The 15,834-nt window shown below is 39.3% G+C and overlaps 1 protein-coding gene across 1 annotated transcript in view; it reads left to right on the top strand.

Annotated features, from left to right (window-relative positions):
• LOC124012622 (alkaline ceramidase 2-like) overlaps positions 1 to 12,662 on the top strand; it is a 28,001-nt gene extending 15,339 nt beyond the window's left edge. The window contains exons 5-6 of the mRNA XM_046326458.1: positions 6,306 to 6,443; positions 7,293 to 12,662. Of these exons, the coding sequence (XP_046182414.1) occupies positions 6,306 to 6,443; positions 7,293 to 7,482 (328 nt within the window). The 3' untranslated portion in view covers positions 7,483 to 12,662. The remainder of the gene's footprint in view (positions 1 to 6,305; positions 6,444 to 7,292) is intronic.
• Positions 12,663 to 15,834: the final 3,172 nt, after the last annotated feature.

Below are 15,834 nucleotides of genomic sequence, written 5' to 3'. Positions count from 1 at the left end.
CAATGTCAGTGTGTTGGCAGCAGCCACTCAATGTTAGTGGTGGCTGTTTAACAGTCTGATGGCCTTGAGATAGAAGCTGTTTTTCAGTCTCTCAGTCCCAGCTTTGATGCACCTGTACTGACCTCGCCTTCTGAACAGGCAGTGGCTCGGGTGGTTGATGTCCTTGATGATCTTTATGGCCTTCCTGTAACATCGGGTGGTGTAGGTGTCCTGGAGGGCAGGTAGTTTACCCCCGGTGATGCGTTGTGCAGACCTCACTACCCTCTGGTGGAGAGCCTTACGGTTGAGGGCGGAGCAGTTGCCGTACCAGGCGGTGATACAGCCCGCCAGGATGCTCTCGATTGTGCATCTGTAGAAGTTTGTGTGCTTTTGGTGACAAGCCGAATTTCTTCAGCCTCCTGAGGTTGAAGAGGCGCTGCTGCGCCTTCTTCACGACGCTGTCTGTGTGAGTGGACCAATTCAGTTAGTCTGTGATGTGAATGCCGAGGAACTTGAAACTTGCTACCCTCTCCACAACTGTTCCATCGATGTGGATAGGGGGGTGTTCCCTCTGCTGTTTCCTGAAGTCCACAATCATCTCCTTAGTTTTGTTGACGTTGAGTGTGAGGTTATTTTCCTGACACCACACTCCGAGGGCCCTCACCTCCCCCCTGTAGGCCGTCTCGTCGTTGTTGGTAATCAAGCCTACCACTGTTGTCGTCCTCAAACTTGATGATTGAGTTGGAGGCGTGCGTGGCCACGCAGTCGTGGGTGAACAGGGAGTACGCTCAGATGGCTCAGAACGCACCCTTGTGGGGCCCCCGTATTGAGGATCAGCGGGGAGGAGATGTTGTTGCCTACCCTCACCACCTGGGGACGGCCCGTCAGGAAGTCCAGTACCCAGTTGCACAGGGCGGGGTCGAGACCCAGGGTCTCGAGCTTGATGACGAGCTTGGAGGGTACTATGGTGTTGAATGCCGAGCTGTAGTCGATGAACCGCATTCTCACATAGGTATTCCTCTTGTCCAGATGGGTTAGGGCAGTGTGCAGTGTGGTTGAGATTGCATCGTCTGTGGACCTATTTGGGCGGTAAGCAAATTGGAGTGGGTCTAGGGTGTCAGGTAGTGTGGAGGTGATATGGTCCTTGACTAGTCTCTCAAAGCACTTCATGATGACGGAAGTGAGTGCTACGGGGCGGTAGTCGTTTAGCTCAGTTACCTTAGCTTTCTTGGGAACAGGAACAATGGTGGCCCTCTTGAAGCATGTGGGAACAGCAGACTGGTATAGGGACTCAGTCAGTGTTAAGTACATTTCTAAATGTTTTTAGGTCAGAGTGTAGCAGTTAACACACAGAACCATTTAGACAGAAAGTTAGTCACATTTTGGAGAGTCCACATTTTTGACTATGGTTTATGTGTCACCTATTTTGCATGGTGTTACTTTGAGCCTTTTCAATAGTGTGTTGCTGTCAATGTTGAAGGAAATAACATTCTTCCAAATAGCAGCACAAAGGGCCACTCCTGTCATGTGCACGTGTTGGTTTGTGTATATGCACCTGTGCGGAAGTGAGTGCATGATGTTTTTTCCTTTTCCTACAAGACTGACTCACTTAAAACAATTAGCCTTGATTCATCCATTGTTCTACTTGTTTCTGATTCTTGACACGGCCAGTCATTGATGTTGTTTTGTTTTCGTATTACATAGCCTGCTGCCTTCTAGTACGTCACAATTGATTTTGTAACTCCGTTAACATTTCCCTCTCGTTTAACTGAGCCAATAGCTTAGCATCTTACCCACTCGTATTGAACTAAAACAGTTAACACTCTCATGTCAAACGCTAAGTGCATTGTTTTTATTAACAATTTGAAGTCATTGTTCGGCATGAAGGACCTGTGACAATCTGAGGGATCAGGTTACAGGGGGGTCCGCTCTACAGCGTGCTCTCTCTCATAGACTGGGAAGTCAGACTGTTTTATGGTCGGTCATAAAATACTCTGCCCCTATGCTCTGTAGTGTTCGAGATTGGAATTTAAACTTTGGAACACAGAGAGACCCTTGGACATCAAAAGTTTGAGGAATTAAATAAATGTTTCTACTTTTGAGAATGTGGGAATGTTCGTGGACACTTAGGGGACAGTTATGACGAGTGCTTTTCATTTGGTGATCTCATGAAGGACAGGAAACACGCAACTGTATCTCTTAAAGTAAACCTGACAGCTGGGAAATGTACACATCTAAATATTGTGAAACGTATGTGTTTAAACATGAAACTATTTGTGAAAAGACCTTCTAAATGAGCGTATGGATTTTTATATAAAGATTAACTAGTCACATTAGGTGCCATAGAACCTTCCCTTCTTTCACAGCGTATAAAACCCACTTCCTACAAAATATACATTAAGTAATGGAACGCCAGGATGGAGTCCCCACATTGGAATGGCTACAAATCCTAGACGTAGAATTACTAGTCTGCAGCTAGAAATTACGTAAACCTAGGACAAGAATACCCTCAACCCCCAAAACATTTAATCTAAGAACATGTTACACCTGACGTATCCATTACAACAGACACTATCCAGAGCCACGGAGGAAACTACAACGACAAAGGATATTGTGACTTCTGGGGAAGTTAACCAGAGACTCTGATGAACTGACCGCGATTCCAACAGAGAAAAAAATAACGACATACGGGCATAAATATTTACATTGCAATTATTCTTGAATGAGTGGCCGTTCATGTGAAAAGGATTAGCATTTCAATTAATATAATTATCAACTGTGTGTAGTGAATCCATTTTGTCTTTCCCGCTCTTTCTCAGTCCCCACCCCTTTCCTTTGTCTACCAAGCAATCATATTAGCTTTGTCAGCTAGAGACTTTTTCTTTGTATAATGTAGTAACCCAAATATCTACTGTTTGTTGTGTAGTTCTGTGTGGTTAGTTAGTTATACAAAATTGGCTTAATTATTTATTAGTTTAATCCCTTTATAATTAAACCTAGAGAACTGATTTGATATAAGTCTTCACATTTAATGATAGTGACGGACATCACAGACTCATCTGTTATTTACGCAATACATTTCAAACCAATTTTTAAAAATTTTCATAATCTTGCTAAGTGGGTGATTTTAAATATTTTTAAATCACTGTTAATGCATGATTTGTGTTCTACTTATGTTTTATCATAGAGCCCAGTTTAGAATGGCCTCATCCTGAACTAAAGGAACATATAGGATCTCTGACTATTCCTGGTTGTAACTTCGGGGAAGCACTTGAAAAGGGAACTACTTAATATATGTGGTGCATCTTGCTTTCATTCTATTATGTTTGCGTGCGTTTTCCTTTTTATACCTTGGGGTGAGAGTAGCTTCATCAGACACAGACAGACAGACAGTATATTGAAAGCAGGTGCTTGCACACAGGTGTGGAATTATCATCTCCTCATGCTTAGTGTATAGAAATGCTGAGCAGACCCAGTTGCCAATTATTTTTCTAGAAGAAGAGATCTCAGTGACTTTGAAAGAGGGTTGATTGTTGGGGCATGTTTGGATGGTGACAGAGAATGCTCGCTGATGTTTCACTATGTCACCAGATCTCAACCAAATTGAACACTTATGGGAGATTCTGGAGCGGCACCTGAGACCAGCATTTTTCACCACCATCAACAAAGCACCAAATAATGGAATTTCTCATGAAAATTTATTGCATCCCTCCAATAGAGTTCCAGAGACTTGTAGAATCTATTCCAAGGCGCATTGAAGCTGTTCTGGCTCGTGGTGTACCCAACTCCCTATTAAAACACTGTTGTATGTACTTTATTTTGGCAGTTACCTGTAAGTAAGAGTTTACATCGCAATGGAGATTAGTCTTTTGTCTGCATAAATTGATTGGTACCTGTGTCGCTAGTAGGTGGGTCGTCCACGAAATGAGTCCGTTTTGATATTTTTAGTAGAGATTGTGCACCAATATTGCATTTTAAAAGCCGATTAAATTAAATGAAGTGCCCTTTAAAATTCAATAAACCAAAACTTTTATATGAACAAGGCAACAGTAAACATGTCGTCCCCCATGACTATCCATTATATTGACCAGATGATCAAGTCGCTCTAACAATGAAAATAGATTTCTTTAAAAAATGGAAGACAGTTAGCCTGGGTACCAGGCTCATCAGCTGGTTAAAGTGTTGGGCCAGTAACCGAAATGTTGCTGGATCAAAACCTTGAGCTGACAAGGTAAAAATCTGTCGTTCTGCACCAGAGCAAGTTAGTTAACCCACTGTTCCCCGGGTGCCGAAGACGTGGATGTCGATTTAAGGTAGGCCACAGCACATCTCTGAGGTATCCCCCTAGGTATCCCCCTTCCCCTAATCCACACCCTGTACTTTGCCTCTTCCTCTCTGATGTGACTCACAAATTTCAGTTAATTACCATAGTTCCTGCCTTGTGCCAATCAGTGCAATTTTGTAAATGACGAATCTCTATAGTGAGATGCATCATTCACCAAGTTTGGTCAAAATTGGGTCAGTGCTGTTTGAGTTTGCGTGTAAGGATGGATGGATGGAGGGACAAAGACTTACTAAAGTACAAAAAAAATCTGCATTTTGGCATGTCACCTTGTGCACTCTCTGACTTCTAGGAGGATTTTAACTCACTTACTCCCCAGATTTCTCAGTTTTCATCATCATTGGAAATCCCTAGTTATTTTGTTGCTTTGAAAAAGTAATTTATGAAGATTTATAATTTTATTTCATGTGATTTAGGGACTAATTTTTATGTTAAAAAAAACCTGTCCCTCATTTTCAGATCAACCCTGTTCCATGAACTGAACTCTCATTTGAATACATTTTTTTATTTGAACCTTTTATTTAATTAGGCAAGTCAGTTAAGAACAAAATCTTATTTTACAATGATGGTCTACCCTGGCCAAGTCCTAACCTGGTTGACACTGGGCCAATTGTGCGCCGCCCTATGGGACTCCCAATCACAGCAGCCAGGGATCGAACCAGGTGACCCCTCTAGCACTGAAATGCAGTGCCTTAGACCGCTGTGCCACTCAGGAGCCCAATTATGGTGTTACTATTACAAAAATAAATACATCTTAACAAACTTGCATTCAATTGCCCCTCCCCTGTTGCACACAACCAGCTTCCATTCCCCCTGTCACAAGGGGATTTATGGCTGATTTATGGCCTGTTACGCTCCACCCTGTTACTTTATTTGGCACTTAATACTCACTTACTATAGGCCTATTTTAACTTCTTGAGACGGGAAAACAAGTTTTAATTTTTATTTTTTAATTTTTTACATGATTTTTAGCCAGATGTACAGACTAGAGCTGGGCGATATGAACAAAAATCCATATTGCGATAAATTGCCTGAATTGATGCGATAAATAGAACAATTTTATAGCATTAATATGCACCACAGTTTAAAAAAAAAATGTATTATCCTTTAAACTACTACTACAAGTTTTATGGTTGTGGCCACCAAATGTCCCATTAACAGTCACCCATATTAGCAAACTTCACATTTCTCTAGTACAGCCTACTTTTTGTAATGAACGATATCAGCAAAATGCCTGCGATAAGTGGTCGGTGTTGAGGATTTAATGGTTTCTCGTCCCAGTACAGACCACATGTCACGACACGGCACATCGCCAAACTTCATTTCCCCGTCAGGTCGAGTCGCCCGTCAATGTGACATGGGACTGAGGCTCAGTTAAATACTGCTCATGCAGTGTGTGTATTTGTAAATGGCAGTACACAACTACTGTCTGACTGACTGAATTGGAAGCATTTACCTGAGGGGAGTCTACCTGCTTGTTATTATTTTTATACCAGATTCAAAATCTGTATAGGGATTTTAGTTGACTATGGCGGCAGGTAGCCTAGTGGTTAAGAGCAACAGGCCAGTAACCGGAAAGTTGCTGGTTTGAATCCCCAAACAGACGAGGTGAAAAATCCCTTGAGCAACACACTTAATGCTAATTGCTCCTGTAAGTCGCTCTGGATAAGAGCATTTGCTAAATGACTAAGATGAAAATGTGTTATTTAATTTCCCATTGCTTTTTACATGCATGGCTTCCTATTGTTTGAAGCTCTTTTATTTGAAATGCAATCAGAAGTCATATGTATGGGCATTTACTGGAAGTTGTACTGGCATGTGGTTTCGTGTTGGCTGTAGTTCTTGTCAATGTAGAATTTACATTAACAGCAAGCCATGAAGTGTTTGTGTGTTTTCTTGCTAACATTTGAATAGTGTGTGTCACGTATATGTCTTTGTGTGGGTACTTATGCATTGCCAATATGTTATTGTGTGGTGTTTGCAGGTGTGAGAACCCACGTGTATTCAAGCTGGGGCTTATCTCTGGGTTTTGGTGGGCTCTGGCTCTCCTCTGCTGGGTCAGTGACAAGATCTTCTGTGAGATGTGGTCCTCTGTCAACTTCCCCTACCTTCACTGTGCTTGGTGAGCTTGAAACTGCATGAAAAGTCATTGAGAGTGTTTTCATTTACATTTTGGTGATTTAGCCGACACTGTTATCCAGAGTGACTTAGTCAGTGAATTCCACTAAGATAAATAAAAGAAATGAATCGTTTAAGTGACAATGTTTTCAGACCTCAAAAGTGGTCTAATGGTGAGATGAGTCCATGCACCACACTGTCTGATATGTAGATCCAGCTACTGTATATGCCTCAATCTCAAATTAGTGGGAAAGATGGGTAGCTACCATTTTAATGTAATCCTTTTAAATGGGGTCACCTTGATGTTCCATCACACATGGTGCACACATGATGATGACACATTCTTATGACAGTGGCTTTCAGAATTATTTTCCCTTTTTAAGAAGCTTGGAGTATTTTATTAACCACTAATGTAGGGCTATTCAATTCTAAGCCTGGGGGATGAAACCTGCAACACCTTTGTTTTCAAAGTCCTAATCAGGTACTGATCTGGTCACCAGATGACAACAATGGTTGGAAATGGCACCTGCTGTTTTTAAGATGGAAAAAATACATGAAGATTAAAAACATGAAATTGTCTTTCTGTATTTAAAAATGTCATTTTTCCTGACACCCAGCAGACTAAACTAGTTGAAATCGTGTTATAACCAGAAGCTGGTTGAAATTGTCATTATGAACGTCCTTACGACCATTTTTGCCCACTGGGTAAGTTCTTTCACGTCAGTGCAGATAGAAGAAAGGAAGTCACTCAAGTTTGTTGAGATACACCATTGGGGCCAGTTTCTCAGCTAGTTTTCTGAGAAACTGGCCCTAAATGTTTTCGGTCCTGACCCCATGACTCCTGTTCCCACAGGCACATCCTTATCTGCCTAGCCTCCTACCTGGGCTGTGTGTGCTTCGCATACTTCGACGTCGCCACAGAGGCCCCCGAACGAGGCCCGGTCATCATGTTCTGGCCCAACGAGAAATGGGCCTTCATCGGAGTGCCCTATGTCACTCTACTCTGTGAAACCAAGAAATCTGACTCTGTCAAGGTGACATAACATCCGGAGGGCCCACTGAGCTTGGAAAATTCCTCACTATGAGGTGCTCCCCAAACATGCACACAAAATACGCCCTGATGTCAGACCATCTGAACAATGCATGTAGAATGCTTTCAAATGAAGTACCTCTAAAGTACTTCTCTAAAATGGGTGACAAAGTCGACATAACGTGTCTGTTATCGCTTCAAAATGAAATCCCCTCAATAATGCAATAATGTTTATGCAACTTAGTGTCAAAGCACAAATGTGTCCCGCAGTAATCTATTAAAGTGACATAAGTGAGGTAACATCAATGCTAAGAAACTTACCAAGTTCTTCATTAATCAACTGCGAATGTAATTCTCAGGCTTTGTTGAGGTGATCGTGAATAATTCAATTTAGAGTAAGGCAGTAATGTATATAGGTGTGTTGCAGTGTTTCTCACACATGTATTTTTTCAGCTCTGGATCTACTATTCAAAATGCTCACTGCCCTTACATTTTCAGGTAATTGAGCACAAATGGTGAGGACCTTGCCAATGGTGTATATTGTGCAGTATTTACATTTACAGCGTGGCTGACTGATTGTTAATACTGACTGATTGTTAATAATAATATATAATAGACTTATATTAATTAACCCCTTAGACTCATGGGAATTGACCTATAGGGAGGAATTGAAATGTTTCTTACAGAAGAAATATGGAATGCATAACCAAGATAGCAATTGAAAGGGAACAGTTTGGTTAGTTATTGGAAAATTATCACACTAAAGCTGAGGACACAAGACTGAATCCAAACATGACATTTTTTGTGCATTTTACTTTCAATGTACTTTTCGCCGAATTTGTTGATAACGAAATCTAAAAATACTCTGGATACATTCAGTTACATGATAAAAAAATATTATTGGAAAATTTGGGTTAGGTACAACATAAGACAAAAAAATGACAAGTGAGAGATCTAATTGGTGTTCCCAAGTGGCTTCTCCAAAGTGTGCACAGTTCCCGAAGTAATTTCAATGCACTTTTTATGACTGAAAGAAGAGTCTTCAACGATAAGGAGCTTTTTTTTTCTTCTCTCCTAGCTGTGCCGTTGAGGAACTAGAGCACGCACATATGTAGTTTTTTGTTGGGAACACAGCCCTGCATCCCAGTCTTTACACAATTACTGTTGTTTACGCAATCCAAAACCGGTCCATTATAAATCACAATCTGGGTCAGGTGGGCATAACGTGAAAGATTGTTCTATTGCCAACATGACTAGCTAAATCATAAAATATGTACTCACAGTGTTAGGCCTTCACAAGGCAATTCAGAGAAGCAGATAATAATTTTGGTGCGCATAGAATGGAGTCGTGTGCATTCAGATGCATGGTCCGCTGCAAGTTTATCCCGATACAACAAATAGGCTCATTCTGTTCAGGACAACCCAGGGTATAATGCCATGTAATATACATGTTGACACTATATTACTTGAGTTGATATGGTAATGTGAAGTAGACTCACAGGTGTTTGGCTTGGTTGTATGACATTAGAGTGGTATAATCATCCTCATAATTTAGAGCCTTTCCCTCACTCAGACAACAAAACATTTGCTAAAGTTGCCCAATTATAGCGGGAGGGATGAAGGCAACTTCTTGTCACGCGCGGTGCTCAAGTTCAGAACAACTGTCAGTCAAAACCCATACAGAGCTGTGAAGCTGAAATCCTGAGGAAATCCTGAGCTCTGACTCATGTATAGCATGTTACTGTACAGCCATTGTGTTTGAATTTAGGCTCTTAGCAATCTTTTTCCACACGTATATGGGTACGAATGTGAAGCATTAAGACTTTCTGTATTACAGTATTATCTCAGTTATTGCATTATCTACAACTATATTTAAGAGCATTTGTATTATATACTTTAAAATGTAAGGCTGAAATCAAACCATTTTTTTTCTCCCTGTTGAAGGCTCTGGAACACACCTTTTTGAAGTAAGGGGTGTTTAGCTGATTCTTATTTTAAACACTCAACCCCCCCAACCATAGTCTTTACTGAATGCGGAGTATTAGAAGAGAAATGTAAGTCAAGTCTCAGATTGTCAGTTGTCATGAAAATGAGAGTAACAGAACTGAAATGTAAAACACTGTCTCAACTGTTCATGATAGTGAATTGCAACCATATAAATACTCACATAGGCATAAAAGGGATAGGTCAGTTACCATAGTAATTGTTTGCTGTTGATGTCTTCATGATGCCTTGACAGCAATATTATGCTGGTTGTTACGTGGCCAACCCTACTGAATAGTTACCCACATGAAGAGAACTAAGAAAGTCTAAACTAGACAACAAGGGAGTGTTTGCACCTGTTATTTTCAGAAGGAAATAAGATAAAAGCAACAAGAATAAAACGCACAACTATCTTAATATTTAATCTACCTTTAGGACTAAAATACACTTTTATTATAGGAGATTCATGTGCCATTGAACATTAGTTTTTAGTCCAGGAGTAGATTTTCTCTCTTTCTGGGGAAACTGGCCCTTATTATTTTCATAATTTATTATTTAAAAAAAATAAGTGGAAAATTAGTGGTTCAAAATGTCACTGGTGCAAGTGCTAAACAACTCTGGATGGCCAATGAAGTAGGTCTATTTAACAAAGGAATTAATAATTATGTTATGAATTTAAGTTGCTTTCTTAATTGTCATTTTTGTGCCAGAATTGAAGTGTTTAAAAAAAAAACTTTTAGCCCTTAGAGAGAAACATAAGGTATACAATGCATATCCAATTAAGAGGCACTGTGTGTAGTGACAAGCCTTGCGTGAAGCTAGTTGGCTTTTTCAATATGCCATGATCTGGCCTATCACCATGTAAGTGAATTGAAATTGAGTAATTGAATACAACTGCTCAACCTACACTACCATTTGGAAGGGAAGGTTGTTGGTTGGAGGAGGCATAGCAAACACTTTTGACTCCAATAACAGTTTTACCACAAGTAATTTAATCTCAAATCAAGTACCTTTTTGTGGACTCCATTTAGAACTGTTCTGTTTTAAACTAAGCTATACTGTTATTTCTTTACACAGTCTGATACAATTTGTTTTGTATACAATGTTGGGTTGTGTGGTGTCAAAGTATAGGGGCAAACAAGTGCAGGAAACAACTCTATCCAGAGTCCACAAAGTGGTATATTTTGTAACTACAGTATCTGAAGTATTTTGTTTATTCAAATACATGTTTAAAAGGATGCAAGACAAAAAAAACTGAAGTATTATTATTTTGGATTGTCAACCATTGTAGTGAGTGATGTCTTTTAAGGTATTGTATGGGAAAGGAATACCGTAACATGCAGTGCACTGTTTTAACAAAGGCAAAAAGAGCCGCGCTGGTGTCTACAAACCTTGATACCTTCTACTTGGACTTTATTTAAAAACCTGCAGACATGCAGGATGGTAACTGTTTTTAGATTATGACTGTGTAAAATCAAGAATCACCATTCTGTTGCTTTCCAAATGTGAGTGATTTGACAAAGTGCAAAGCTTTTTTACTTGTCAAAATATGTGTTTTGAATCCTATGACAGCCTGTAGGCTAACTAATACCCATTTCACACTATTGTGCACTCCCAAAGCAATTTGTGCTGGCTTCACATTGTCCTTTTCAGCAAGGTTCCAGCAACTAGTGGATGTGTAACTGGGCCAATTGAGTTTGGCTTGGCTCAGTAGTGAGGAAAAAACAAATGTAGGACCTGTTTGAATGCTTTCACTTAAAAAACGCAATCTTATTTCTCTCGCTTCCTCAAAGTAATCACAGATGTGAGATGTTTGATTGGTAAAAGCAGTGGTGTTTAAGCTTTACTTTTACTTAACCAATCACATGTCAGTGATGGCCTCAAGGTTAGGGCGGAAAAAATGATGCATTTTCTATTGAAACGGCCTTGAGCTAGCCAACCTAAAGCCTACATAATTGTAACTCCGTTCAAGTGAAGTTTAATCTATAAAAAGAGTTCTTGATCCATCTCTCTACCTGTAATGACAATACATTCAAGTTGCACAGTAATATTTATTTTCAGAGTTTATCCTGTTTTGTAGACAAATATTTTGAATGTGATTGAAGTATTTTATGCAACAAAATATAAACTACTACAAAAAAATGCACTGTCTTTGCATTATTCTTTTTGAGGAATTGATTCAGTTGGTTAGATTGGGCATCAAACACAGAACATCGAACACATATTGGAACATTATAGCAAGTCTGTCAAAATCCTGACAAAATATGAGTTTCTTTGCTCACCAACTTACAACTATGGCTCGCTTTAAAACATGTTGGCTGGAATTTAAGCCTATTGTCATTGTACAGTGAAGTTGATATGTTAAAGCGTTAAGCAGCTGTATATTAGGCCAAGGACAATGTGCTTTCTGCCCTAGTCTTGTCATCTGTCGTCCTACCAACTAAAACTACCTGTTGATCAGAGTTTATGCCACCGGGGGCAGTGTTAAAACACAAACTTACCGACCATCGAAGCACATAATAAGGAAGCTGTAGTTTTGACTGAAGTGACAACCACAACAATGTCACATCCATGTCATTGGAAAACCTTCATACACAGTGGATTGTGAATTTGTCTGCAAGCTGTCTGTATGGGATCAATTTGTGAAGTTATTATTTATTTATTTTAAATGTATTTTTACATGTAGCTACATTCCAAAATATATGTGAGATTGATTTGCAAACATTTACTTGATTAGAATGCTGAACTTTGCCTGACTATTTAAACAATGACAGATGAGCAGTGCTGTTTTTTGGAATTGGCAACTTCAACACAAACAATAACCACTAAAGAATAACATTTCATACAATTCATAATGTCCATGTGTTAGAAATTAGGACGGACTGTCCATGCCCACCATCTTGATTGTAGATCAGAGGTACGGTGCCAAATTTGTACTCTTATCGGGCATGTTTCTCAAGTTATTCCTTCTCTACTGTATAATGGTTCAATTATTTTCTGATCATTGTTTGTACATTATGTACAGTACATACAACATTCCACTGCCGTAATTGGTACAGAATGGAGTTGGTAGGCTATACTTCAGTGTCAGACTCCTCACATCTCAGCCTGGATTCATAGACTAGATGTAACAAGTGGTGTAAAAATAACTGAGTCTCTTTTTGGGGAGTACCAGTACTTTACTATTTATATTTTTTACAACTTTTACTTCACTAGTAGTCACATGTAGTTCACATGTAGTTTTACTCCATACATTTTCGCTGACACTCAAAAGTACTCGTTACATTTTGAATGCTTTGCAGGATAGGATTTATTTTATTTTATTACACACATAATGAGAACATCACTGGTCATCCTAACTGCCTCTGATCTGGGGGACTCAAACACATGCTTAATTTGTAAATGTCTGAGTGTTGGCGCATGACCCATGGCTATCCATAAAATAAAAACTAGACAATGGTGCAGCCTGGTTTGCTTTATAAAAGGAATTTGACTTTTACTGCTGATACTTAACTATATTTGAGTAATTACATTTACATTTCATACTTAAGTATATTTAAAACCAAGTACTTTTAGACAATGTATAACGCGAAGTCTAGCAACCCCATAGGTGGGTGTATAACGGAAACATCTAGCTACCCAAAGGTTGCGTGTTCGAATACCATCATGGACAACTTTAGCGAATTAGAAACTTTGCAACTACTTTTTAGCTACTTTGCAACTACTGTAACCCTAAGAACAACCAATTGGAATTGGTAACATACACTATGTTACAAATTTGCTCAAATGTATGTTATGCAAATTTGTAAAATGTATAAATTGCAATTCGTAACATTTCATACGATATGGATGATGGGCATCCACAAATGAATTACATACCATACAAAACAACCTATAAATGGAGTGTCTCGGATTTATGTACAGAATAATGTGAAATTCTGAATCTCCTTCATGGTATTGTATGTGTTAGGCTAGTAGGTGGTTGTGTTGTACTTACCAGTACCCATTGTTCGCGGGGTCTGACATGCCAATCAACCTGCTATCTGCCAATCACGGGAATGCCTGGAATGTTCTGATGCCGGGCATCCTGGCGGTTGGTGGAGTGCTGTGGAGAGGGGTTGGGCAGGGGGATGGAGCATTGGAAGTTAAGACCAGGTTTAGCATTTGCTCTCTCTTTTACGTCTGGGCTTCACAAGAGAAGGTCACGATTGGCTTGTGGGTATCTTTCATTTATTTGGCGTGGGCTACGGCCAAACAGTAGCCTGTGTAAAGTTGTTTTAATAAACCGTCAATTCGTAAACTCAACCCTCTGTCTGGACAATTGTTCCTTTATGATCTAGTCAGGTAATTATAGTATGTTTCCAATTAAGATTGGATCAAAAAGAGAGGGTCCTTGCCGGCTGTGGGAGCACAGTCCTTTCAATTCGCACTGACAGTCCTCCAACACAGTCACCACTTTAGTTATCTGAGTGGTTCTTGCATTTCAACTCCAGAGACTTGGCAAATTTGACTGGTGAGCAGTGAACGCAAGAAGTGTGGTCGCTGTGTTCGCTGTTGGTATTGCCTGTAGTGTGGTTTTCCACTTTAATTTGGAGTGTGACTCCAAATCCAGACCTCCATGGGTTGATACATTTGATTTCCATTGATCATTTTTGTGTGATTTTGTTAGCACATTCAACTATGTAAAGAAAAAGTATTTAATAAGAATATTTCATTCATTCAGATCTAGTGTTATTTTATTGTTCCCTTTATTTTTTGAGCAGTGTATATCCACATACTTCTGTTTGCAGAATGCATATGGATATGATTTTTGAGAAAAATATATGCATCGTCTCTACAAGTTGCAACTGCTCACAAACTTTGGCATCCTGCAAGCAATGCTCCTGGATGAAAAAGCACAAGCCAAACGTTGAGGAAATGGATGTCAAAGTTTTGTTTTATGACAGGGGAAATTTAAGTGCCCCCCCTAGACCGAACTTAACTTAACAGAGAACCTTGAAGTATTTAGTAGGCTACTACAAAGCACGTGCTAAATTTTTCAGCAAACTGCCTCAAGTTCCTGTTGACATGTTGTCTTTTGATGTCTTCTCACTTCAGAAGTAAAATCGTATTGTTTGTCTCTGTATTAACGAAATAGGCATTACACATCGTTTAGGGATGCAATTACCAATGCCATATGCTTTACGTGCAATAATGGTATTATAACGATAATTTTCCTAAGTTAAAAAAACATTTTAATTTATGGTTTTAGATTCATAGGCTATTTGCTGACAAATACTCAATATGTTGGAAAAAAAGATTATTATACAGGATTTTTTTTAAAGCTATTGAAATCACAAACTACAGATTCTTCACCTTTCAGTAAAGAAATGTATTCTTAATTCATAATAATAATACTTGATGGGAAGTATGTATTTTCCCAAAAAATAATGGTCCTATTGTTGTTATTCAGAATAATTATTAGTAGAACTGTTATGCTAAGTTTTACTAACAAAATACAAGAAGCCTCATTGAGAGATTTGTTTCAGACCTTCATAGAGGGCTCTAAAGATACACAACTGGCTATTGGACCATATGAGAGGGATGATAATGGGTCAACTTACAGCTGTGAAAACTATCCTTAGGACATTTGCACATTTGTTGCCTCCTGTGCCTGGACCATACTGCTACTTTCACTTCGAAGTTACACCTGTTAGCTATATATGTGTTCAAACAATTTAAGTTTTTCATTTGTATACAGTGCCTTGCGAAAGTATTCGGCCCCCTTGAACTTTGCGACCTTTTGCCACATTTCAGGCTTCAAACATAAAGATATAAAACAGTCTTTTTTTTGTGAAGAATCAACAACAAGTGGGACACAATCATGAAGTGGAACGACATTTATTGGATATTTCAAACTTTTTTAACAAATCAAAACTGAAAAATTGGGGGTACAAAATTATTCAGCCCCCTTAAGTTAATACTTTGTAGCGCCACCTTTTGCTGCGATTACAGCTGTAAGTCGCTTGTGCTATGTCTCTATCAGTTTTGCACATCGAGAGATGGAATTTTTTTCCCATTCCTCCTTGCAAAACAGCTCTAGCTCAGTGAGGTTGGATGGAGAGCATTTGAACAGCAGTTTTCAGTTCTTTCCACAGATTCTCGATTGGATTCAGGTCTGGACTTTGACTTGGCCATTCTAACACCTGGATATGTTTATTTTTGAACCATTCCATTGTAGATTTTGCTTTATGTTTTGGATCATTGTCTTGTTGGAAGACAAATCGCTGTCCCAGTCTCAGGTCTTTTGCAGACTCCATTTGGTGTTCTTCCAGAATGGTCCTGTATTTTGCTCCATCCATCTTCCCATCAATTTTAACCATCTTCCCTGTCCCTGCTGAAG

This window comes from Oncorhynchus gorbuscha, linkage group LG24, assembly GCF_021184085.1.
Source record: "Oncorhynchus gorbuscha isolate QuinsamMale2020 ecotype Even-year linkage group LG24, OgorEven_v1.0, whole genome shotgun sequence".
In the NCBI taxonomy this organism is placed as follows: Eukaryota; Metazoa; Chordata; class Actinopteri; order Salmoniformes; family Salmonidae; genus Oncorhynchus; species Oncorhynchus gorbuscha.
Note: the sequence above shows the minus strand (reverse complement) of the source record. Positions and strands in the feature narration are given on the sequence as shown.